The sequence below is a fragment of the Crocodylus porosus genome, unplaced genomic scaffold (assembly GCF_001723895.1).
Source record: "Crocodylus porosus isolate Cpor-Errol unplaced genomic scaffold, CroPor_comp1, whole genome shotgun sequence".
Lineage (NCBI taxonomy): Eukaryota > Metazoa > Chordata > Crocodylia > Crocodylidae > Crocodylus > Crocodylus porosus.
In genome coordinates this window covers 38,357,173-38,382,730 of record NW_017728912.1, presented here as the reverse complement: position 1 = coordinate 38,382,730, position 25,558 = coordinate 38,357,173, and the positions used below count along the sequence as shown (strand labels likewise).

The 25,558-nt window shown below is 42.2% G+C and overlaps 1 protein-coding gene and 1 long non-coding RNA gene across 2 annotated transcripts in view; one reads left to right on the top strand and one right to left on the bottom strand.

Annotated features, from left to right (window-relative positions):
- The window catches only part of LOC109309522, a 23,179-nt gene extending 15,658 nt beyond the window's left edge, over positions 1 to 7,521 (top strand). The window contains exon 3 of the long non-coding RNA XR_002100937.1: positions 7,424 to 7,521. This is a non-coding gene — a long non-coding RNA (uncharacterized LOC109309522). The remainder of the gene's footprint in view (positions 1 to 7,423) is intronic.
- The window catches only part of ANXA3 (annexin A3), a 42,231-nt gene continuing 23,780 nt past the window's right edge, over positions 7,108 to 25,558 (bottom strand). The window contains exons 5-12 of the mRNA XM_019534305.1: positions 24,260 to 24,350; positions 19,532 to 19,611; positions 17,967 to 18,023; positions 16,350 to 16,443; positions 15,187 to 15,282; positions 12,038 to 12,096; positions 11,446 to 11,568; positions 7,108 to 7,643 (exon numbers count right to left, since the gene is read on the bottom strand). Of these exons, the coding sequence (XP_019389850.1) occupies positions 7,584 to 7,643; positions 11,446 to 11,568; positions 12,038 to 12,096; positions 15,187 to 15,282; positions 16,350 to 16,443; positions 17,967 to 18,023; positions 19,532 to 19,611; positions 24,260 to 24,350 (660 nt within the window). The 3' untranslated portion in view covers positions 7,108 to 7,583. The remainder of the gene's footprint in view (positions 7,644 to 11,445; positions 11,569 to 12,037; positions 12,097 to 15,186; positions 15,283 to 16,349; positions 16,444 to 17,966; positions 18,024 to 19,531; positions 19,612 to 24,259; positions 24,351 to 25,558) is intronic.

Sequence of the window (25,558 nt, the reverse complement as noted above, 5' to 3'; positions counted from 1 at the left end):
CCAGTGCTGGATAGAGGGGGAGCAAGACCTCTCTGGACCTGTTAGTGATGCCCCTGTTGATGCAGGACAGGGTGCGGTTGGCTCTGCCTATTCGTCGCATTGGCGACTCGTATTCGTCCTGGAGTCAATCATGACTCTAAGATCCCTCTCTGCTTCTGTGCCGCCGAGAGGGTCAGCCCCTAAACCTATAACCATAATGCTGGTTCCGAGGTGCAGCACTCTACATTTGTCCTTGTTAAACCGCATCCTGTTCAGATCCACCCACTTCTCCAACCTATCCAGGTCTGCCTGGATGCGGTCCCTGCCTGCTGGTGTATTCACTTTACCCCACAGCTTGGTGTCATCAGTGAACTTGAACAGGGTGCTCTCCACACCCTCATCCAAGTCGCTAATGCAGATGTTGAACAGCACCGGCCCAAGGACCAAGCCCTGGGGGACTCCGCTGCCCACACCCTCCCAGGTCGACATCGACCCGTCCACCATCACCCTCTGGGTGCGCCCCTGAAGCCAGTGTGCCACCCATGTGACTGTGCATTCATCAATGCCACAGTCCCTCAGCTTGCCCACCAGAACTGGGTGGGACACTGTATCGAAGGCCTTCTGGAATTCCAAGAAGATGACATCGACTTCCTCCTTCCCATCTAAGCTCTTTGTTACCTGGTCATAGAAAGAGACCACGTTAGTCAGGCAGGTTCGGCCTGGCACAAACCTGTGTTGGTTACCCCTCAACATCACTTCCCCGATAATTTTTTCAAAGACCTTCCTCAGGTTAGAAGTGAGGCTGACTGGCCTGTAATTGCCAGGCTCTTCCTTCCTCCCCTTCTTGACAATAGGGACCACACTGGCCCTTTTCCAGTCCTCAGGGACTTGGCCGGAGTGCCAGGAGTCCTCAAACAGCCATGCCAATGGCTCTGCAATAACACCAGCCAATTCCTTGAGCACTCACAGATGAAGCTCATCTGGGCCCACCAACTTGGACCCATCTATGCTCTCCAGGTAATCCTTAACTAGGTCTGAACTAACAGTTGGGGGACTCACATCCTTCCTGGGCGCCTCTACACTGTCACCCAAGAGCACTCCATTGTCAGCGGACAGGACCACGGAGGCAAAGAACTTGTTGAAGAGTTCTGCCTTCTCTCGCGCATCCGTCACCAACTGCCCTGCCCTGCCTCGTAGGGGTCCAATGTTACCCCAAGACTCCTTCTTGCTACCTATATACACCTAATGTATTCTTATTGCAGTCTAAAAACAGAGTTTAGATCATATCTAAATATTCCCATCTTTAGATATAAACTGAGAAAGGAACTCCCACAGTTTCTAGAAACCAAATATGTACTGAAAACTTCTCGTAGACATTTTGGCTTTTGAATATCTAAAATTATTCATACTGGGTAATAGAACACAAAACCCATAGAAAGGGGCAAAGGAAAGTAATTTCCCATTTTCTACTTTTAAAAACAAAAATTTCTGTATATGAACAGTAGCCCGATCGTTAGGTTATGCGATTTAGTAAAACGCCACCGTCTTCACTATGGTTATGCTGACTTACATCAGCTGATGAATTGGTCAAATGCACATATAAAACACAAAAGTAAAACTGTTCCTTGATTATATTTGAATGTGGTAAGATTTTTGCCTATTTCACCTATAAGACGTTCTTTATTAAAGGGAAAGAATATGAACTATTGCATGAATCTGTAGAAAATAAAACCAAACCAAACCTTACTGTAACAATGTCAGGTGTTTTTGGATAACAAAGCCACATAACACTTGACAAACTTAGCGATGTCCAAAATTTAGTCTCATAGTTGTGATGAATGATTGGTCAATTTCACTTTTTGGGGTATGAGTGGAGTTGTTAGGTGGAGGGTGTGAAAGCCTATATGCTAAAATGACGAGACCTGCTGCTACTGCAATGCATCACTGAGACTAGGAATTCAAATAAGCCAAATGTGGTCTGTAAAATAACGGGCCATACAATCCTGGTTATAATCTTCCAGAAGGTCCTGAGAAGAGAGATTTGTCCAGTGGGTTCAGAGAGCATTTTTGGCAGGGCTGTCCCTAAAGGAGTGCAAATCAGAATGACTGTGGCTTTGCATCCGGCTGCTCGCCACCCCCCCCAGTGCTATTATGTCCAGGCCTTGCACAGGCTGATTTGCCTTGGGCCCCACACCCTGCTACAGTCATCTCTGGTTCTTGGCATGTCAGCAGAAGGGTTCTACACCTGACATCCATTAGCTTGCTGTGGCTGTCACACAGATTTTGCCCCTACTTCGTAAACTGAGGGCGTTGGGACACCATAGCAGAACAAGTAAAGGGTCTCTCCGAAGGACTGTGTGACACCTTACAGGCTATGTTTGGCCCATTTGACTTCCTAGCCTCAGAAATGCATTGCAGTAGCTGTGGGTCTCATAGTTTTAGCATAGAGGCTTTCACACTCTCCACCCAACAACTCCATCCATACCCCAAAGCAACAATGACCACTTACACACATGAAGGGAGGCTGTTCATTGTTCCTTTCTTTGCTGTTGGCTCTAGGAACTGGTCTATCTTAATCACACTAGCTAAATGTGTTTGTAGGCTCAGGTGGACACTTGGATTGGAAACTAGGATTTGATACTACATTTTATACGATACTTGTGTGAATTTTTATTAAGCGCAAGGTACCATTTTAACTGTAAACAGAGTTTGAACTAGCATTTAAGTCCCTTGCTGTATGGAGCTATGTTTGTACAATGTTAAACAAACCATTGGCAATTGACATTGTTACTCAATGTTGCAGCATTACTGTCTCCAAATTACAACTTCTCTGGCAGTCATATAACAATACATATTTGTAAGGTTGCCTTTATTTGACACTTTGACTAGGGATAGTGTATAGTTTATACTCGTCAGACTCTTGGCTCAGTCTGTCTCAAACTGTACATGGCAACTTTCTGAGCCCTTTTATTGAAAAATGAGGTGAGGATTAGAGAGAAAAAGTAAGCACTAATGAGCTTTTCTTTTTCTTGGCTACTTTTGTTTCTAGGAAAAGTTATAGACAGCAAGTCACTTTTCTTACCCTCAAAAAACCGTAGTGCAGTAACTTAACCAAATTCTTTCTTAGATAAGGATGATTTGATGAATATTACCAATCAGTTTGAAAAAGAACCCACACAATTTCTAACCATAAAAGAGCATTGCTACATGGCAAATACTTGAATTTTTGCTCTAAATTTCATGACCCTGCTAAGCTGTTTGGCTCAAGTGATTTATTAAAAATAATTTAATCCAAATGTTGGCCTGAAATAAACAAAAGGATTCACAAAGCAGAATAAGCCAGAAGTTTCCCGGACAATACATTCAGTAGAGCCATCTGCACCTTAAAAACAATTATGTTTTATTTCTGAATTGACAGCACTTACAGCAGGAGAGCTAATTTTGGATCACAAATGACATATACTAGCTTATTTTGATTGGCAAGCTAGAACCCTAATAATTATGCCAATTTTTCCATAAAATCACAAGACTGCCTAAAATAACAACGACTGAGATTTTCCTCTGTAACTAGTGATTTTGAGTGCCTCAGTTTTTCAGCACTCAACTTCAAAAATAGGTCTGTTTTCAGAGTAGGTGCTCAATATTCTTGAAATTGGGCCCTATTAAATACAGTAACAGGCATCAAAATTGAAAAAAACTTGGCCCCTGACAGTTCCTTATTACTTTTTTCGTCGAATAAGACGAATTTCTTTGATCACCGGTTCCTTCAATAGTTGCAAGCAAACTGCAAGGTACAATCATAATAAAATAAGGCATTAGCAGGGTTTTCATTGAAAGTTGTTTCTAAATTCATGAATAGCAAATCCACCAGGAAACAAAGAGGCACAGTAAGAATCTAGGCTCCTAATCTGACCCATCCTAGCTCCTTGTATCTTTGTTTTCTGGGTATGACAAAATAAAGGTAGAACATGAAATTGGTACTTTGGTCAAAGCAAGCCCACCCACCCTGCGAGGGGGGGTTTATAGAGCGGAGGTACAAAGCATCCTGGGGTGCTGGGGGACTTTGAGTTAACTTGAATCTGGAGGAGTTCAAGTATCCAGAATGGATACCGACATTAGCAAGTGCTGATGATTTCCATTTTTTATGGTATGCATATTAACGTGATCACGCTGGTCTTCAAAAGCCTGTATAAGTGAGCACCTTGACCTTTTAATGCAAGGGCTGCTTAGGGCTGTACAGTCTCAAGGTTATATAAACTACCAAGTTTCCCAACTATTGAACATGGTGGAAGAATAAAAGAGGAATCTCTAGAAACAATTATTAGCACCTGATAGACAGACTTGAAAGCCAGAAGCTTAATAAAACTTGTGAACCATACCATACAATCCTCCCATTTTGATGAATAAAAATGGGTTGCCTCTTAATTACTCCTGCCACCTTGTGGACATTGCATAAAACTTCACTACATAAGCCACCAGTGAATGGAAACACCAGTAAGTTTTAGGACTTGCCTACACTGGGAAGTTACTGCACAGGAAGAGGGAGAATGAATTTTAGTGCACTTTCTACTCTACAATAACTTCCCCCATGTAAACACTTTTATGAGTAACTTACTCCACTTTGAATGAGAAGACCTTTATCTCAACTGTAGCCCTTGGGCACTACTATAATATAAATCATTATCAAAGCAGTAGCATTGACAGGGCTGAATCATTATCTTCTGTTGTTCATAGGATCAGGGCTTGTCTGTACAGGGAAATACTGCAAAAATGAGGGTGCGAGTTAAGAGTTCACTGGATACACTACACTAACTCCCCATGTCGACACCTGGCACCGGATCATCAGCAGCTTGTGCTTGCTCAACCCTGAGTGTCAGTGCAGGACATCAGTGTAAAGTAGCTAGCATGCTGTACAGTGAAACACTAGCAAACTGACTTCCCTGTGGGGATAAGCTCTCATTCTTCAAAATAATGATTAGGGAAGTGGAAAATGCAGTCTGGTTGCACTTATGTTTCTTTTAGTTTTGAGAGAAGTTATCAGTCCCTGCAGTACTTCATTTTACACAATAGGGAAACTTGCTCAAATTGGCAGAAATTCCTTATATGGAAGAAGTGTTCAGTTAAAAACACTAGATTAGACCATTTTTGTTTTTCAGGCAGATTTTTTTAGAGGGACAAATGTTTGGTTCCCATGGGTACAGGCTTTATGAGTCACTGGGAGCATCTACCCAAGAAGCTAAATGCACAGTAGACTAATTCTAGTGGGCATTAACACACCACAGCAAAAAACGTGCTATTGTGTTAATGCACAGCAGAATTAATCTATTGTGCCTTAGCATCACTTAGAAGGCATTTCATGGCACTACTGCACAGTAGCGCTAGTTACTGCACATTTAGTTAGTACCTGTTATTACTAAACTTAATGCTCTGTAACCATGGCACATTAATGCACATGCAGACATACCCACTCACATGGTCATGGATGTATACCAGTTCTGCTTAGGAGCTACCTATCTCAACAGATAAACGCAAGTCCAATGGAGCCTGGACCCACCAATGATTTGAAAGATCACAAGTGTTGTTCCTCCTAGTCCATTTTTCTCCTCCTGCTCTGCATCCTCAAAGTTAATCTTGAATGCTTCATTTCTTCCATGTGATAGTCAAACAATTTTCATTAGAGGGCGGTACCTCAGCCTGTTTCTTTGCCTTCCTGATCACAGTACCTATACACCTATTTGAGTCTCTATGAACTAAGTCAAATGATAATTTGACTCTGATTCCTTTCACCAGTGTTACTCTATTATCTTTGTACCCTGATGGCAAGACTGATTGGGATCAGCAGATCCCCCATGGGAGATCTGGTATGTCCCTGCAGTCCCTGACACCATGAAAAGGGAAGACAGACTTCTGCTTCTGCTCTTGTACCAATATTACACCAGGATACTGGAACTGTCCAGGACAGCATCTTTCCAATGGTAATATATCATCCAAAAATGCTAAACTTATGTAATTTACTCCAAGCTTTGCAACTGTTTTAGCTTCTATTGAAGGAACTGGAGAGACATGAAACCAAGGAAGGCAATAGAGATGATGTGAAGGGAAGGGGAAGCGTAGGTGTATTTCTGTTGCCAGCAGTGAGCAATTATGCTGATTCCCCCTTCCCATGACAGGAAAGGCTTGAGGTAAATTCTTTCACAGTCTGCTAGAACTAGAAGCTTCCCAGGGGAGACTGTTTCATCTGAGATGCTTCATGCTCTCCTCCTTGCCTGTATGAGAGAATAATTGTCTCAGTAGCAAACCTATCCCACTTACTAGGTGCTTAAGTGTGATCCTATTCCACCTTGTTCAAGCCCTTGAAAAACAGCCAATGCAATGGATGGGCACCTTCTTGTTTATTTCTTTTTGTGACTTGGTCTTAGTGTGTTAAATAATTGCATGTCACAAAAGTAGGCACTCATGTATGGTGCAATAGGACCACATTCAGGCACCTAAATTGTCTTAGGCATCCAATAGCTGGAATAGGTTCTGGCTCTAAATTTTAAAATCAGTTAAAAAGATTTCAGTGTGGCATATCAATCCTGAATCATAGAGGACTTCTCCAAAGCAGTATCTTCTGCAGAAATGTTGTGGAAGTAGAAACTTCACAGATACAACAGGAACCGAAACAAGCCATCCATGAACTGCAGATCGTATAAGATTGCAGTGGCAATTTAGCAGATGCTTGAGTACCAAAACCACAATATTCTGTCAATCCAATTCACTTGCTTTATCAGCTCCTCTTTTAACGAAATTCTCTGTGCTCCAACAGCAGCGGCATCAAGGTAAACTGCATTCCCTAACAGTTCTGGAGCCATACAGTTTTGAAGTTATATTGAGTGGTATGCTGCCATCAGTGTCTCTCTTCTTATTGCAGCCCGCTTTTGCTTCATGTTGGATATGTCCCAGGGCAATTTTGCTATGCCAGGAGTCGCTAACGACAAAGTAAAAACATACAACTCACTTCCAAGGTTTCTGTCCATTTCAGAGGCATTATTTGTCAATATAACAAGAACAATAATAATAATTCCTAGCTCAAAGGGGTGCTGGTTCATGATTGGAGTTAACAAATGGAATGCCAGAGTAAAGAGCATATTTTGGAATAATTCTGGTTTATCTGAAAACAATCCAGTGTTTACATAATCTGTCTGGGAGTGCCAATGGCTAAATACAGCCTTTGTAAAAGTTAATTACTAACCTGATCTTGCACTCAGTTTTATTCTCTTCTCTACTCAAGTGGTATCACATTTTCTTAATGCTGCACAGCTGCAGAGAGACTGTAACTATTTCCAAACAGGCATCTACCTTGCAGGCAAAAGCACTCTGTCTGCTTTGGCTTCCAATAATTTTTTAAGCACAGTTTATCCAGATCATAGCATGTAAGATAACTATCAACAACTGCCTAAAGAGATAGGTTAAAATAAGCATCTGTTTATTATGATGCTTAATGAGAAAGCAGTCAACATGTGTTGCAATTTTATGCTCGCTTACACATTTAAAAGCTTTATAAAAAGAATTACAGTAGTTAGCAAAAATGTAATGGCACAGTGCTCATTGTGAATTTACTTTCAGTCATCTCCTCCACAAATCTTCAGCAGTGTGGTCTCATAATCTCCAGAGGTATCAGACTGCATAGAGGAAAAATAACTGACATTAGTGGAGATTGTTTTATTGTCTGTTATATTGAAAATGATTTATCCTAGTCTTTTTGGGTCAACACAATAGTTTGTTAGATAGAAATAAAACACTTGCTCTTATTGACATCGATAACTAAACTCTCATTTGCTTGTGCAGAAGTTTCTATCCATTACTACTCTAAGAAAGCACTAAGTCCATGTGGATAAAAATAATGATTTAAAGAAATAAAACATATCAGACTTATTACTAGTTTTACTGGAGGTGCACTGATATATTGGTGCCATATCAGATCATCAGCACTGATAAAAGGAAAATTAGCATTACTGTCCATCAGCTTTTTTTGGCCCATGTAGCCGACAATGTCACCAATAAATAATATGCCTTCTGGGTGGAGCCCCCGGATACCATATGCATGTGCTCAGCCACACACATGCACGTGGCCAGGAATGCAGCTGGGCAGCGTGGAGAGCAGTGCCCTATGGAGAGGAAGGGCCATGGGGGGGCAGACCAAGGTCCCTACAGTGAGGGAGGGAGTGGGGCATGGGCTGAGACTGGGGATACTGCTCAGCCAGGGCAGTGAATGGGACCTGGGGATGGGAGTAGGACAAAGCTGTGGGTGGCCTGTCCAGGGAGTATGGGGGTGTGGAGGGGCAGCTCTCTACCGCTTGCATGCACTCCCTCTCCCCCCTGATTTGTACACAGGGCAGATGCAGACTGCCCACTGTAAGCTCAGGGCTCTGCTCTGCTGCCTCTGCCCCAGGGGTTCTGTGTCAGTTGCACGTCTCCTGCCCACCCGGGAGCAGTGGAGGCAGTGAGTTGTCCCTCTTGCTGCTGGGTGGGCAGGGAACGTGCAGCTGAAACAGGCCTCCCGGGGCAAAGGCAGCAGAGCAAAGAGTCCCAAGCCCATAGCAAATAGCCTGCATCCATTCTCACCCCTCCCAGATCCGCTCCAGTTAAAAGTGTCCCTGCTCTTAAAAATGGTGCCAGCAGTGCTTGAACTAAAGCTCATTTGCCATACTTTAGTTCAAGCACCTCCGCTGCCATTTTTAAGCACTGGGATGACCCTGGACGACCTGCCTGTGGCTCCATCCTTCTCCCTGCCACACTAACAGAAGGGTAAGACTTTGTTACGACACATCAGTTAAGTCTGACCCAAAATCTACTATTTTTTCCTATTTCTTTTCCAGTTTTGCCTTCCTGTAGGAGGGAGGCATAGTCCCCTTCTTTGGATTTCTCGAGTATATTTAAATTACTTCCTGACTTTGTAGTCACAAGGAACTGATAGTGTCCTCATTCCCCGCATGGTTTTACCCATGGCAAGTTGGGATGTCTTTGATGTTCTGGACATTCTGTCTAGTAGCTCTGTGAGATGGCTGTTCATCAAGTTTTTAGGACTAGGTGAGACCGGGAGTGGGCAAAGTCTGGCCTGTGGGCTGGATCTGGCTGGCAATGGACTCCATTTCCCAGCAGCCCCTGCCTGCATGGCTGGGGCCAGACTCCATGGAGACCCCAGCTGCAGCTGTGCAGATAGTGCAAGGCTGGGGTTGCCATGGAGACCAGCCCCAGTTGCACTGGCAGGGCATGTGGCAGGGCAGGGCAGGGGGATGGATGCTCCAGAGCTGCTGGAATGTTGTGGCAGGGGCAGCTTGGTCAGGGCCAGGGCAGAGCTGTGATCTGTAGCCTGCGTGCTCCAGGCAGGGACATGCAGGCAGTGGATCACAGCTCTGCCTCAGCTCCTTGCAGCAGTGATGGTCACAAGCTGGATCAGAGCCACAATTCGCTGCCTGTCCACCCCTGCCTGGAGCACACAGGCTGCAGATCGCACCTGTGCCCTGGCCCCGAGCAAGCTGCCCCTGCTGCAAGATCCCAGTGGCTCCAGAGTAGCCCCCTGCCCTGCCACGCACCTTGCCAATGTGGCTGGGGCCGGTCTCCAGGGCAACCCCAACCTTGTGCTATCACAGGGCAGCTGCTGCTGGGCCATGTGGCCAGGGGCTGCTGGGAAATGGGAGTCCAGCTGCCAGTTGGATTGGCCATTTTGACCCGCACCTGAGCTAGACAAACACTTGTCTAGGATGGTTTAGATAAGGATGATCCTGCTTTGAGCAGGGAGCTGGACAACATGATTTCTCAAATTTCCTCCAGCCCTACTTTTTCTCTGAGGTCCAACACCCATCGTTTTTAAATTAAGTGTTGGAAAGAGTTTTATTCACGAAAACATCTATAAAATCCTATCTAGATTACAACTAACTGAATGAAAATCATGTGGATAGTAAGTCCAACTGCAACTCATATCTGCATAATGGAGCTGGCCTCATCACATTTCTATCATTCCAGCTCTGTACTAATGGGTATTGTTATTTATAAGAGAAACTGATAGAAAAATGATTACTCAAAAGAATGTTTTCATGCCATTTAAAAGTACACATTTGCTGATTATTCCCTAAATTTAGGTATTTTTGAACATTTTACTGAGTGCTGGCAACTATTCTACTTAGAGTACTGAATCAGTAAACACTTGGTAGGGCTACCCAGGTGATATTTCTGTGAGCTGAAGAAGAAACTCTTCAACTTCCATTAAGCTGGTACTGTCTCACCATAAATAGGGGAAAAGATTTAGTAAATCATAGGAAAAAGGGAAGGAAGCTAATCAGTACCACAGGACTGACAGAACTTCAGACTTTTCTTTTAATTAAATTATGGTGTTCATCATTGTTCAAAATAAGTAATGATTTCTAAAAAAGACACTTAAATATTCTTTATAAACTCTGATTTTCACAGCTTTCCCATCTCCTACAGCAGATAATGATTCCAAACCTTTGTCTGGGCTTAACAATTTTAAAGCAATTAACTTAGTAGCAAACTAGAGCATAATTCTTCCCTGGGATATGTCAGTTCTGGGAAGAGAAGTGTTAGAGAGAGTTCAGGAAACAATTCCCTAACCTCCTTTTTGGCAATTTCAAATTTAGCTTTAAAACAAATTTATATTATTACTAAAGCTCTAAGTATAAGATAACTTGACAAAAGAGCAAGGCACATCCTTTGTTGCAGGTATCCTCCAAGCAGAGGGTGAGCCAGGAGCCCCCTAGGCCACATGGATGGTCCCCCATTGCACCATGCTGGCACACCTCTGAATACTACACCATGTCTATTTTCCCACAGAGCTATCATTAGTTACTTCATCTTTTCTTCAGTACAAAACTTCTGCATGGCCTTATGCAGTCATTAAGAATCAGTGAACTAAACTAGAGGTTCTGAAGTCTCCAAATATCTGTTGCTTATTGTTCGACCCTTCCTAGAGAGCCCTGAAATTGCTCATTTTTCCTTCTGAGATCAATCACTTCCTTTCTGTCCTCTTTGCACCCCCAACAAGATGTCACCAAAAGGATCACTCTAGATCCTTTAGAGATCGTTTTGAACTCTACCTCCTCATATAGCTGGATCACCATCATCATTCCTTGGCTCTTCTTCATACACAATGCAAATATCTGATCTGACAGCCAACATCCTTGTTTATTTCCAGTTCACTGTTATTATTATAAATATTCTCCAAATTCTCTAGGCACTATTTCACTCTCTGCTTTTTGTCCCAGAGCACAGGTGCTAAAGCTGTACTGCTCTTCCCAGACACGTCTGGCTTATTCTCATTTAATATCATACTCTCAATGTTCAAACAAAATTACCTGTGCATGCCTTAAATATAAGATAAAACACTGAAAGATAATTGCCTGAGCTGGCAGATATGACATGATTCATTTACAATATACAAGAATACTTCATTAAAATAATTCTCACTTTAATAGCAGAGTACAAGGAACATCCGTAGTGCTTCTTGTATTCAGCCCGAATATCCAGAAGATCAATTTCTGATCTGGAAACCATGATTCTGTTCAGAGTGAACTCATCAGTTCCAGCACCCTGTTAAAACAGAGAAGATCTGAATAGTATAGTATAACAAACAGCATGAAGATTAGGTCAATGTCAGTGTCGTGTTTAGACATAGTCACCAGTTAACTTGACTCTAAGGGCATGTCCACATGAGTGTGGATGTTTGGTTCCCCAGGGATAAGTAAGGGCAACTTGTACCACTGCTACTTGTCTCTGGGGAACACTCATGTCACATGTGCTTCAACACATGGCAAGTTACCTTGGGTGGGGGAGGGAAGGCCCTTGCAGCGTGGAAAACATCTAAATGTGTGGTATGTGGTGCCACAGACACGTCTGCAGTGCCACATACCACGCAGCCGCACTCATCTGGACATGGCCTAAGAGGTTTGAGACTATTCCCCAATTTAGCTTACTATTTACAGACATCAGTATTAGTCACCTGCCACCCTCTTACAGGCATGCTATAACCCAAGGATTTGTATGGAAGCTGAGAACCTACCTTCAAAGATTGGTGCAGTCTTTCAGCAAGGAATGCAGGAGTGCTATTCACACATTTAACTATTAACAGGAAAGTAAAGAGTTAATTTAAATTGCATGCTTAACCACAGTTTCACCACACTGCTTTCTTTGCTTCCTTTGCTGGCAAAGCTTCATGCCCTTCTACCACTTAGTAAGAAAATAAAGCTAAATTTACAAAGTTAGGCAAGCGCACTTGTATATGAGGGCCTGCCTGCAAGTGCCTAGTGTGCACACACAGGTCAGGCATATGCATGCACTTGGTTACTGAAGTAGCTACTTCATAACACTCATTCTGCCATTGCCAAAGGTTTCATGTTACAAGTTCACTTTGACACTTCCACCGTGTGTTAAGGCTTGCCTATGACTTTCGCTTACAGTATTTTTACTGTTTAATACTGGAGCACTGAACAACTACAAAACACCATCTGACCTCCCAGTGGACAGAACCACACATTGGACTATTACATTGAGCGTGTCTAGAAGAAAGCTAACAGTGAAATTCTCAACAAAAAAGCCAGGACCACAGTAATACAGTCCTTAAAGTACAACACCAAAATAGTAAATCAGTAAACAAAACCAGCAGCCAAAGGTGGAGCTATTGTCATCCTCAACCATAAAGACTATATCAATGAGGCTAAAAGAAAGCTGTCTGATACCAACCACTATAAAGAACTTGGGGAGGACCCCACACCAGTATTTACTTGTGAACTGAAAGTATCATCATATCCTTTCCATACCAGCTTCAGGAAAAAAAATTACTTTCATTAATCCCCGTCCTTGCACCCATGGATGATACCAGCTTGTACAGTAATATTCCACACAATGAAGACACAGCTGCCTGCCTGAATTACCTATAGGAAAACGTACTACACTCAAATTCGCAACCACAGCGTGTTGCACAAATCATCCACTTCATCCTCACCCACAACAATTTCAGTCTCAACTACCAGCACTTTCTCCAAACCATGAGCACAGTTACGTGCACAAAGATGACTCCACAATATATCAATATGAAGATCCCAGGGGCTTGCACCCCTGAGAGGAGTCTGGCACAGCCCAGCAGCCCTCCCGGGGGTGAAAGCCCCGGGATCTGTGTGCCAGTTGAGAGGAGGCTGCTTCTGCCACCTGGGACCAGCGGCAGCATCGATCTTCCCCGGGCACTGGGCATGGGCTGTGCCCAGCACCAGTCCCAGGTGGCAGCCTCCTCTCATCCGGCGCACAGATCTGGGGGCCTGCACCCCCGGGAGGAGTCTGGCACAGCCCCACAGCCCTCCTGGGAGTGTGGGCCCCCGGATCTGTGCACCGGATGAGAGGAGGTTGCTGCTGCCGTTACTGCAGCCACCTGGGATGGCACTGACACTGAAGCCAAGTAAACCCAGCTTCCAAACTCAAAATGTTTAGAAACCTTTGAAACGTTTTGAGTGCCCTCGTTTTGTTTTGAAGCTATTTCAAAGCCTCTTGTTTCGTTTTGATTTAGCTGTTTCGAGCTCAAAACGCATCGAAACAACTTCAAAATGAAACACCTGGTAAAATTTCGTACAGCCCTAATATATAGAGATATATATATAGATAGAGATAGAGATGTATCTATAGAAACATAGAGATATCTGTAAATATATATATATAGACATACATACATATCTATCCATCTCTATATCTATATATAGAGATATAGCTATAGAAATCTATATAGATATCTATCTATCTATAGATAGATCCCAGAATGTGGTACACCTCATTGAGAGCACCTCATGGCAACTATATAGGTACAACTAGACACAACCTACACACCACAATGAATGATCACTGGGAAAAGATAAAGGACAGAGACACTAGAACATAAATGGAAGGACATTTTTCACAGAAAAAAAAAATCACTCCCTTTCTGACCTCACAGTCCTCATGGTCAAGAGAACTACACAGAAAACCTTCACAAGATGAGCCTGGGAACAAATTTGTATTAGTCTGTTAGACACTAAGAACCAGGAACTTAAAATAGCCAATAACTTTACAGTCTACTGTAAACTACCTGATACTTGCTAAGCTCTATAATTCATGGTGATAACAACCCTCCTATATGATTCCGTTCTTCTATGGTCAGATTTTTACTGCATCTCTTGTGCCTACTGGCTACCTGATAATGTCCCTCATCCTTTTTTGTTTGCCTGTAGAGTTTTATACAAGCTTTTTTCATCTGTTACTGAGTTCTGCTGTCTGCTGCTTTTCTAGAGGCCTGAAGAAGGGTTTTGTGATGCATAAAAACTGTATGTATGTGTAAATTTATCCCAATAGTGCAGATGGTTTAATAAAAGGTATCACCCACAAGAATTCTTGCCCCTCACATAAAATTAAAATTGGTTTTTAGAAACACTGGGCCTAACATAAAGAAAAAGCACCTTAGTGCTATAGAAACACTGTTTCACAATTAGGAGGTCCTCTCAAGGTAACCATTAGTGTCATGATTTTTACTTTAATTAAAAAAATATCTCCCAGGATACGTTTTCTGCCTTGCAAAATGTCAGGACCAAAGGTGGTAAGACATACATGTAAGTCCCTCCTGCCCTCAGAATACTATTATAATACTGTTATACTGAGGATGATATCATGAGAGGGTGAATGACTTGCATAGCTAACATTACCATTTCACTATTTCAGCTAATTCCATTCCACTCTGGTGGTGTGGGCATTGGGGTGAAAGGCAGGAAGCCTGGAAGTTGAGAGTTTAAGGCTACTGCAGAAGCACTCACTGTGTAGCCATGTCAGATTCCAACAAATCTGCAAATTCTGCTAAATACCTTGGCACAAGGACACATGAAAGGAAAGGAAGCTAATACTAGAGACAGGAGATACGGGTTCTCATGCTCTGACACAGATTTCCTCTGTAACCTTCAGCAAAACCAACGAAACCATTTTTTCTAATTTGAGTGTCTAGTGTGAGATACTTATATCAGTAAGCTAATAAGCTTCGGAATTAAGAAGGGTTTTTATTCATATTTGTGCTACAATACTTAGGACACTCAGTGACTCAAATATTTTGATTTATGATACTTTCCCTAGAAGACTTAACCCCCACCCCCACCCACAAGACAGCTAGTTTCACAGCCAGTTATCTTTCATCATATAACTTGCCAATTGCTAGCAGTAAATCCTCAAAATGCCCTGACATTTCACTCAGTATGGTGTCCTCAATGTTCTTCTTGCTGATGTTTCTGTATTCATCAAATGCTGAAAGACAGAAATACCACTAGTAAATATATCAAACAAAAGGGAAAGTACTAAATCGTTTTATAAGTTAGGCATGAGAAGAGTGTCTTGTAGGCGCTATGGGGGCACTATGAAAGCCTTTCCATCGACTGCAATTTTTTTTGGATTAGGCCTTTGATGTGCAGATACAATAGAACAGCAACAGACTTAACCAGCATTCTAAGCCAGGCCAGAGATGTATCTACATATGTACACAGACTCTCTGTTAGGAAGTAGACATGGCATTCAAGTGCCATCTTTTTAACATGTATCACCTTTTCTCGCAAGACTATTTGCCTCTGCTTATTACTGCAGCATGTTAACTCCAGATACAGTCTACTCACCTCCCCACTTGCATTTCTTTAACAACCGGTACTATGGATGGCATTTAAATGCTATGCCAGATGGGGACAAGCAGGGGGTGAACTTTATCTAATTAAAGCTTTCACAGTCACAGGTTTTCTTATAGCAAATAGAATGTGTTCCATGCAGTACATGCCATCAACCATAAGGCAAGGAAGTATTTACTATTTAATGACTCACCAAACATCAAACATAATTATTTCCTTGGTTGCTCAATGCCCAAGTCAACATAACATTTGTACACACTGGTAAGGGGTTATTACATTTAATGCATGCTATGCAATCTACAATGTTGGAGATGATAAGACAAATGCAACCTGTTGCCTGAAGTCTAAGTGCAAACTTTCTCTCTCTTCTAGCTCTACAAAAATAGTGAAGCTCCTTCTTAAAATTTATATACACACTCATTTTTAAATACAGCCATGCTCAACTGGGGCAATACACATATTTTAGAGCTCTTGGTTCAATATGCAAACTTACTAAGTCTCCTCTAGGTGAATAGTTTGACAGGACTGTGTCTTCACAAACTAAGTTCAGTAAAAGCTGATGGAACCACTGAGGAGTGGGTGGGACAGTACAACTGTCAGTAACACCTTAAACCAAAATTTTACATGTGTAAAAATTATGGATCACAGAAATAATCATCATTTACTAAGAGATAAAATAATCCAAAAGTGATTTCATACTTAGCTTCAGTTGAGGTATGCTCCTAAAGCACAGGATATCAGTAAATTTATCTTCATCTGTACCCCACCTCTTCTCACCAGCATTATACAGAATCTGTAACATGGAAAGAAATATTATCAGTTTTGCCACTAGACTCTACCTTTTCTACTCCCTTCACCATGTCAGACTGTTTTGAATTACTTCAAACACTAGTATTTGCATTTTATATGCATTCTGAAGACAAGCTGCTTTATTCTTGGTGATACAATGGCTTTTATTGCAGTGTCTTAGGATTACTTTTGTGGCATCCTATGATTCAAGCTCTGGAAGCTAAGCATGTTTTTTGTCTTGACAGTTATAAAAAGCAGAACTTGCCTGGATTTTGACCTACACTGAAAAATTACATTGTGGGAGTCAGACACAGAGAGAGTCCTATCTTTCAGAGTTAAGAGGAAGAAACTTTTCCATGGTTACAACACGCTGAAAGGATTTGCTTTACTGAAAATGCGATTTGCTTTGTAAAGTGAATGACAACATTAATTCCAATGAACCAAATGTAAATGAGTGTCTTATAATGTACATCAGATTATTTTATTGAGAGATGGGGCGCTCCTAAGACTTCCTTGCACCCTGTTTCCTGGAAAGGATGTCAGTAATGCCCACATAACTTCGTCAGACACAGGTTTCATAATAACGCTCCTACTGGTGAAGATGGGTAACTGCATGTGGAGTTTTACAGCTACTATCAGCAGAACTCAAGTAGCAGCTCTGTGAGCAATCTGAACAAGGTACACGACGCACCAGCAATCTGTATTGGCCTGTGAGTTTGAAAACCCAACTCTGCTTCTTACATAATAGTATCATAGAGTGGGGCAATCTGAAGTTTTAGACTTTGAATGGAAAACCTCCAAAAGCTGAACCTTTTTTCCCCAGAGGCACTTTAAAAACTAAATAAGAAATGTCAGCTCATACCCAAGATAAAATGGTCATTCTTATATTCCTAGAGTAGAATAGCTACCGTTTCAGAACCGTGCCTTGTTGTAAGTCATAAAATGAGGTAGTATAGACTTGAATTATTCTTTTTTATTTAGTGTGCTTACTGGAGATAGGTAAGAACTGCACCCCCTGATCTGACCATTTCCCTGCTCGCTTTCCCTCAGGTGTTCAAAGATCCAAAGTTTTTGGAAAGGGCCCATCTTTATCAGGCACCTACCACAGTAGTAACAGCAGCTACTTTTCATGCACTAGATCAGGGCTGTCCAACAGGTGGTCCACCTCATCTGGTCTATGAGTGGTGGTTATAATGTGGCCTGTGGGCTCCCACCTGCCTGCCATTACTCCCCACTGGTCCTGCCTACGTGGAGCCAAGATGTCTTGGCTCCCCCTCCCTCCTCCAGCTTCTGCTTTGTGCCTCTGCCTGTGGGGGCAGGGCAGTGCAGCAGGAGAAGGCTCCAGGAAAGTCAGAAGCTATGCAGGAGCCAGGACCTGTGCTGCTGGTGGCACCCAGGTGGCCCACACAGGCAGGCAGCTTGTGCAACCTTCAGCCACTCAGAACTTAGACAGCCCTGCAGTAAATACTATTTAATATTCACATGGCAAGCTCAACTCTGTTCAGGCATTCTTTTACTTTGCTGTACCTGTGCATCCTTCTTTGCAAGGTGCTCATCCACTTTGAAACCGTCATCTCTTCTGCCCTGCAATACGGAGCAGACAAATTTAAAGCAAGTGACACACAACTCATAAAGGCACAAAGTTTTCTTCAGTGTTTCAAATACGGCTATATCCTCTTACAATACGTCAATTAGTCATCCATCCCTTTGATTAAAAAAAGACATTTTGGTTCATTAAAGAAACAACCCTAATCATCTTTCTCTTATTTCTGAAACACAATGCTCCTTAATAGACAGGTGTGTGCAAAGTTGGATACTTGTTGGTGCATCTACACGATATTAGGGCAACCCAAAAAACTCCAGTGCATTCACACCAGAGTCTACACGTGTGCCCAGGGCCGCAGCACACTGAGCTGGGTCACAGCAGCCCCAGCTGGTAGGGGGTTCGAGGGAAATCAGCCTGCCAGCCCAGGGCTCCTCCAACCCAGCTCAACATGTTGCAGATGGGCTGGCTGGGGTATGAGGGTGTCCTAGTGTGAGGCTAGCTGGCAGGCAGTCCCTGCACCGAAGCATTCTTGTGCCCCAGCCAGCTGGCTCAGCATCTACATCTACTGCAGCACACTAAATAATGATCCCATAGGATATCACTTGTGTTTACAAGTACTGAACTATGACAGCATTTATTATTTTTCTGAGGCTTAACAGGATCACACGTGTAGATGCTAAGACTTTAGCGCAAAGCTAATTAGGCAGCTCCACAGTAAATGTCTCATGTAGATGTGCCCTGTATGTAGGACCTCCACATACGTAAGAAAAAAAAGGTTAATGTCACCAGACCTTGCTGCTTGTCTTCCCTATAAGAATGAATTGAAGAGAAACAACAATTCTACATTTTATTGTGGAATAGTGAATGAGAAAAATTGTGCCACTCACTACTCCTTATTTGAATGAGACAGAGAGCTGGATCTTCTGTATTTTGCATTTAGTACTTATGGAAAGGGAGAATCCAATAGCATGCTCAACATAAGACATAATACGTATTGACATCAGCCCAGAATTTCTGAGTCTTGATTTGCAATGTCAACCTCTAGTTGTTTAAGTAGGTAATGTCTGACAATGGTATGATGGTGGCATCTATATAAAGATAAAAATTAGTTTTGGTCTCTTCTTATCCTTATCTAAGTTCAGGTCTTGAGGTAGAAATATTAGTCCTCTAAGCTATTTTGCCATTGTTTTTTATCTTTAAGGCTTAAAATAATTAAAACTATGCACACCCTCAAAGTTTTCAGAGAAGTCAGTTTGAATACAACTACTATTTAGTTGAGCTACCTTAAACAAGCTTTCTTAAAACAAGAGAAAATGTATTTTAAAAGCTTGAAAAGAATTAAATTTTAAAGAATTAAAAAATTCATTTTAGGGAATTAACTAATCAAATCTTCAAATCATTCAAAATATGTAAACCGTCTCCTGGCTCATGCTAAATGACCCATAAACACATAAGAAAGTACAATCAGAATATATGTGACCCACTTCCAAATCAATTTGAAATTATTTTTGTGCAATCTTATGTTGACTGTCAGATGACCCCTTACATCTGCCAGAGTTAACAGGGCTTTTCTGAAGTCACCAGATGTTTCAGAACTGATGTCATCACCAAGGCTCTTCTTATATACTGGGGGGAGGGGAAAAAATAAACATTCAGTGAAGTTCTCCAGTTATAAAAGAAAAAGGTACAGTTAGCAAAGGCATCTGTGTTCATGGAAAATCTCTCTCTAGTAACTGGTTTGCTGTGGTATGCAATTTATCCCACAGACCTGATGAATCAATATTATGGTATCACAAGGCAAGATCTGTGATCCCATTGGTACACTTAATCCCTCTATTCTGACTATTAAAACAAGATCTACCAAATGTAAAGCCATACATCTAGGAACAAAGACCGTAGTGCATACATATAGAATGGGGGCCTTGAAAAGATTTAGGGGTCAGAGTGAGCCAGCAATTCAACATTAATTCATAATGGAACACAGGGTCAAAAAAGGCAGAGACTGGGGCATATAAAACAGAAGATAAGTGGCTTTCCTATATATACAACACTGGTAAGAATGATACCACAAAAATGAATATGGCTCTGGGCTCCACATTTAAGAAGTTTGTTGGAAAGCCTGGAGAAGGTATGAAGAGTGCCATAAATACAGTTCCTAAGTGATCATCTACTTTGACCTACTTTCCAGGATTAAATCTTACTTGACTTATAACATAACTTTTAGAAAAAGCATTGTATCTTGATTTTAAAACCATCAGTGACAGACAATCAATCATGACCTTTGACAACTTTTCAAAAGGTTAATTTCCCTTACTATTAAAAATGTCCACTTTATTTCTTGTCCGAATGTTTCTGCTTCTAGCTACTAGATCTTGTTATATAGGCTAAAGAGCCATTCTCAAGTTTTTGTTCTCCAGATAGGTACTTACAGATTTATCAAGTCATTCCCTCGAGGGCTGGAGATATAGCTTTTTTTTTTTTGAAAGCATTATCTGTTTAGCTTATTAGCAGAAGAAATGCTTTGGTTACAGTGGATCAGTATCTTCTCAAAGAGAAAATACTGGCTATGAAAAGGGCTCTTTAACCCTGTGCACAACGGCATAACAAGAAGTAATGGATGGAAGCTGAAGCCAGAGAAATTCAGCTTAGAAATGAGTCGGTGATTAAAGTTTGGAACAAATGATCAAGTGAGGTGGTGTCAGCTTCTTTTTGTCTTTACATCAAGAGAGGATAGTTTTCAGGAAGCCTGTGCTATAGTCAAACCCAAGTAATTGGGCTCTATGCACAGAAATTTGGTAAAATTCTATGTATGGCTAGTGTTATTCTGGAGGCAATTGGATTAAATGATCTAATGATTCCTTAAAATCTGTCAACCTATATATCGTGGAGCACAGATGTCCCTCTTATTAATCAGCTGGAGATGTCAGGTCAAACTACTCAGTGTGAATGAAGTTGTAAGGTGAGGACTAGCAGTTCCTCTGTGAGGGAACCACTTATTCTCCAGCTCACAAGGGTATCATTGCTGCAGCATGTGATTTGAAATGTCAAACACAGCCTGGGTGGATGCAACCTTTTACCCGGTGAGCATGTCTACACAAGATGTTTACTTCACAGTAGACTAAACAGCTGCACAGTAAATGTCTCAGCATCAACAAGTGAACCCCTATTAGACTGGGGTAAACTAATTCACTCTGCAGTAGGATAGTACTTGTAAATACTTGTACTTACAACTACTATCCTGCTGTGGAGTAAAAAGATCTGCAGCAGTGCACGTATAGATGCTGGCTGACAGATGCTGCCTGCTGGCTAGCCCCACAGTGAAGCACCCTTTTGTCCCAGCCAGTCCCTCTGCAGCAGGTTGAGCCTGGGGCAGCAGCCCTGGGGCTGGGAGATTGATCCCTGTTGCATAGCTCAATGTGCAGTGATCCCAGGTGCACATGCAGACACATGCCCTGCAAATTTGCTTCTGGTCAGCCACACCTGCAGGGGGCCTAGTTCTGGCACTGCTTAGCTCCCAGCTCCACCCAGGAACCAGGAGTTGATCAGCACTCGAACAGGGTTGCTTTCTGCTTCTCTACTCAGCCAGGGGCTCGCTAGCAACTGTCTGGCTTGTGGGGCTGCTGCCAGTGAACTCCTAGGTGGCCAGGGAATCCCTGCCCAGCCAGGGGCTGTCCCACTGGTAGGGCAGCTGCCAGGGAGCCCCTGGCTGGGCAAGGAAACACCAGTGGAACAACTCCCGGCCAACTCCCTGCTGAGGGGGATTCCCTGCCCAGATTAGGGCTCAGACCCTTGCTGAGTAGAGAAGTCCTGTAAGGGACCAGGCTGGCTGGCAGTAGTGTCCAGATGTGCACAGGGTGGCAGAGCTCTGCTGGGTGCAGTGGCAGCTCTCTCCTGGCCTGTTGCGTCCCTACAGCCTCGTGCATATCAGGCCCTCCTCCTGATGTGTACCGGGCCAGGAGACAGCTGCAGCTGCCAGAGTTCTTCCAGCCCCGTGTGCATCAGGACTGGCTTGGGCTGCTACAGGGAAGCAGAGCATGGCACGAGCTGCCCTGTACCAGGCTGTTCCTGTTGGGAGCATATTTGCTCCTAACAGGGTACACATGTAGTTGTGCTCCTGGGAAGGCTTACTGTGCAGTATTTTACCATTCAGTAAGACAATAGCGCATTAATAAATTTGTAGATGCACCCTGTAGGTCCCATTTAAAGCAGCAGATTTGTTAAAATGGGATTACTGTTTGAGAAGAAAGGAAAGTTATGACATTTTCACATGGCTAATAATCTTCTTAACATCAAATTGTGTCATTTAATTCCATTTTTGTTGAGGTAGTTCTATGTCCCTCATCACTAAAGTATGTAACCCTTCCGTTCATGGGGTTTATTCTTACAACTTCTAGGCAAGGTGGGTAAAATATTATCTCCCTTTTATTTGCAGGCAGCCAAGCACAAGCTAGATTAAATGAGTCTCAAGTTCATACAGCAAGTCTGAAATGGAAACAGAATGCACATCTCCCCAGTGCCATTCCAGTACACCACACCATCCTTCCCACTCAGTATATAGACTTCTCCTGGGATACAAGACAAACACTACCACAGTAACTTTTTCATTAAAACAATTTTTTTTGCTTTTGATTTATTTTACCTCCTTTCAGTTTGTAACGCTTCCTATATAAAAAGGCATTAGTTTGGGTAGCTAAAACTACTCTCAATATAGCACTTTATTCCACTAAGCAAGCAACCATAAATCTTACAAACACAGGGCTATATTACTTATAAGCTTTATCTGTTCCAGGTATGCACGTACACAAGGTTGCTCTGTTGATGTTAAAATCAATCTCATCACCTGATTTACTCCTAAACAATTAATCTCCTTGGAAAGGAGCAGAGTTGTTTCCAGGTATTATATGAGAAACAAATCAATTTAAATAAAATGTTTTTCTGCAATTATGCGCGTACATCCTACAATGAAAATTACACTTTCATATTCCTATCTCTGAATATCTGAAGTGAGAGTTGCTAGTAACTCATCACAGTGTGATACCATGAGAAAGATTCATCTTTGTTTCTTGAAAATCAACAGTAGTTTTTTTGAACAGCATAGCAGTAAATTGCTAGAATACTTAGCATTGCACAGGTTTTGGCAGACTATTTACTTAAAAATGTCAATTCTAGGGTACGTTTTGATGGATTAATTCCTAAGAGACCATCAGGTTATTGAATACCAGGCACACTGAATTGGTAAATAAGCAGTCTGTCTTCAATGAAATCACCATGTATTGTGCAAGTACTTTGTAATCTATACTTAAAGAAAATTTTCCCTGCACAAAGGATCAGATTATCCTCTGCAACCAATATCCACTGTGCAGCATTATAGTGGCAGATTCAAGGCACATGTTTAATGCACCCCAATGAACACTTCTCATTCCAATGCTAGAAGCTATAAGGGAATGTGGTGTGGAAACCAACTGTCAGATCTTCATCATTTAGGATGTAATTCCCTAGGCCTGTAAAATGAGTGTTCACAAAAGGCCCAAAATGCATGTGCAAATATGCCCCAAATATGAAGGTTAAACAGCATCTTTAAGTTTATAACATGTATGCAGAGGCCAACACATATGCACAGCTTTGTAAATATATCTGCACAAGATGGTAAGAAGTATCCAAGCACACTCCTGTATCATATGCCAGTATTAAGTGCAGAATTTGTACACCCGAGTCATCAGAGGTCATAGTGGGAAAATGCTGGCAGACTTTAAAGCCGTTATTATTAGTTATAGTTTGTACTATGTGGCTTGAGGCTATTATATGAAGAACCCTAAAAGGAAGCAAATCTAATATGCAAGGTGTATCACCACACCCATAAGGGGTAAAATGCATTACTAGCCAAACCATGCATATGAAATTTATCTGCAAGAATAAAGTTCTGTCCCAAGATGCTTACACATAGTTGTGATTTCAATGGGAGGTGCCTATACTGCCTGTATTCAAAGGGAATATTTGTCCCTAAATATGGAGCTCTGCCCTTCTGGTAATTAACAAAGCTTTTTAAGGATGGGCTGGAGTGGTACTATAAACTATATCATCTCATGGAAAACCATTATTCACTGAATCTTCTCTTAAAGACTTTGACTGCATTATTACAAAATACTTTTCATATAGAGGGCTCATAACTTTTCAAATTCAAAACTGTCATCTTTCATTTCAAAGCAGAATATTAAGGGCAGGTTGGGAAGCAACGACAATATTGTATATATATCCATCTGAAAAATATAATTACTTTTATAGTAGGCTTGAGAGACCTCCTTCATTTGCTTGCTGTTTCTGGAGGCTAGGATTTCTATCAGTGCATTTTCATTAGTCCCAGTGCCCTTAAAAAAACAAAAAAACAAAAACAACTCATATAAAACTGATTCTGATTTTGCCTTTTTGAATTCACAGAAGTTGAATAACAGAAGTTATCTGGAGATTAAAATTCATGCTTCAGGAAACTGAAACTAAAAGTCACATATTTAAATAAAAATAGCCAGGTAATGTCTAAAATAATGCATCTTCTAATAGTCAAATTTTAGATTATTCAATTTACACAAGAAATAAAGTCTGTTAAAAAAGATCCAACTGCTATAAGAAGTCATTTAATCCCACAAAGAACCTGTTAAATCTAGCCAAGTCTGCACATGAAGGAACAGTGTCACTACTGACTTAAGCCAGCTCTGAAAAGGCAAGTCATTCTTGAATTTCAGTGCATTTGCCATTCTCATCTTGGAATTCTTTAGTTCAGATAACCATCCATGTCAAAATTAATCTTCGGTTTGCAATGTGAAAAAGAAACTGGGAGCAGAATGGCACTGAATTTATAACAAAGCAAGGGGCTGGTAGGGGGGCGGGGGTTATTAGGGTCGGAAGGGACCTGAGTAGATCATCAAGTCCACCCCCCTGCCATGGGCAAGTATGAACTAGGTGATTATCTAGCCTCCTTTTGAAGACCCCCAAGGTAGGAGTGAGCACCATTTCCCTTGGAAGTTGGTTCCAGATCCCAGCTGCCCTGACTGTGAAGTAGTGCTTCCTGATGTCCAGCCTGAACCTACTCTCAGTCAACTCGTGGCTGTTGTTCCTAGTTACTCTGGGTAATTCTCGGGGGAACAGGGCCTCTCCCATTCCCCACTGGTCCCCCCTCGTAAGTTTATAGACAGCCACCAGGTCCTCTCTCAGCCTTCTCTTGTGGAGGCTGAACAAGTTCCCGTAGCCTCTCCTCACAGGGCCTGCCCTGCTGCCCCCTGATAATGCAAGTGGCCCTCCTCTGGACCCTCCTGATGCTGGCCACATCCCCCTTGAAGTGCGGCGCCCAGAACTGGATGCAGTACTCCAGTTGTGGCCTGACCAGTGCTGCACAGAGGGAGAGTATCACCTCCTTGGACCTCCTTGATATGTATCTGTGGATGCATGACAAGGAGTAGCTAGCCTTACCAACCGCTTCCTCACATTGGCATCCCATGTTCATCTTGGAATCGCTAATGACTCCAAGATCCTTTTCTGCCTCTGCACTGACAAGAAGGGAGTTCACCAGCCTGTAGGTATG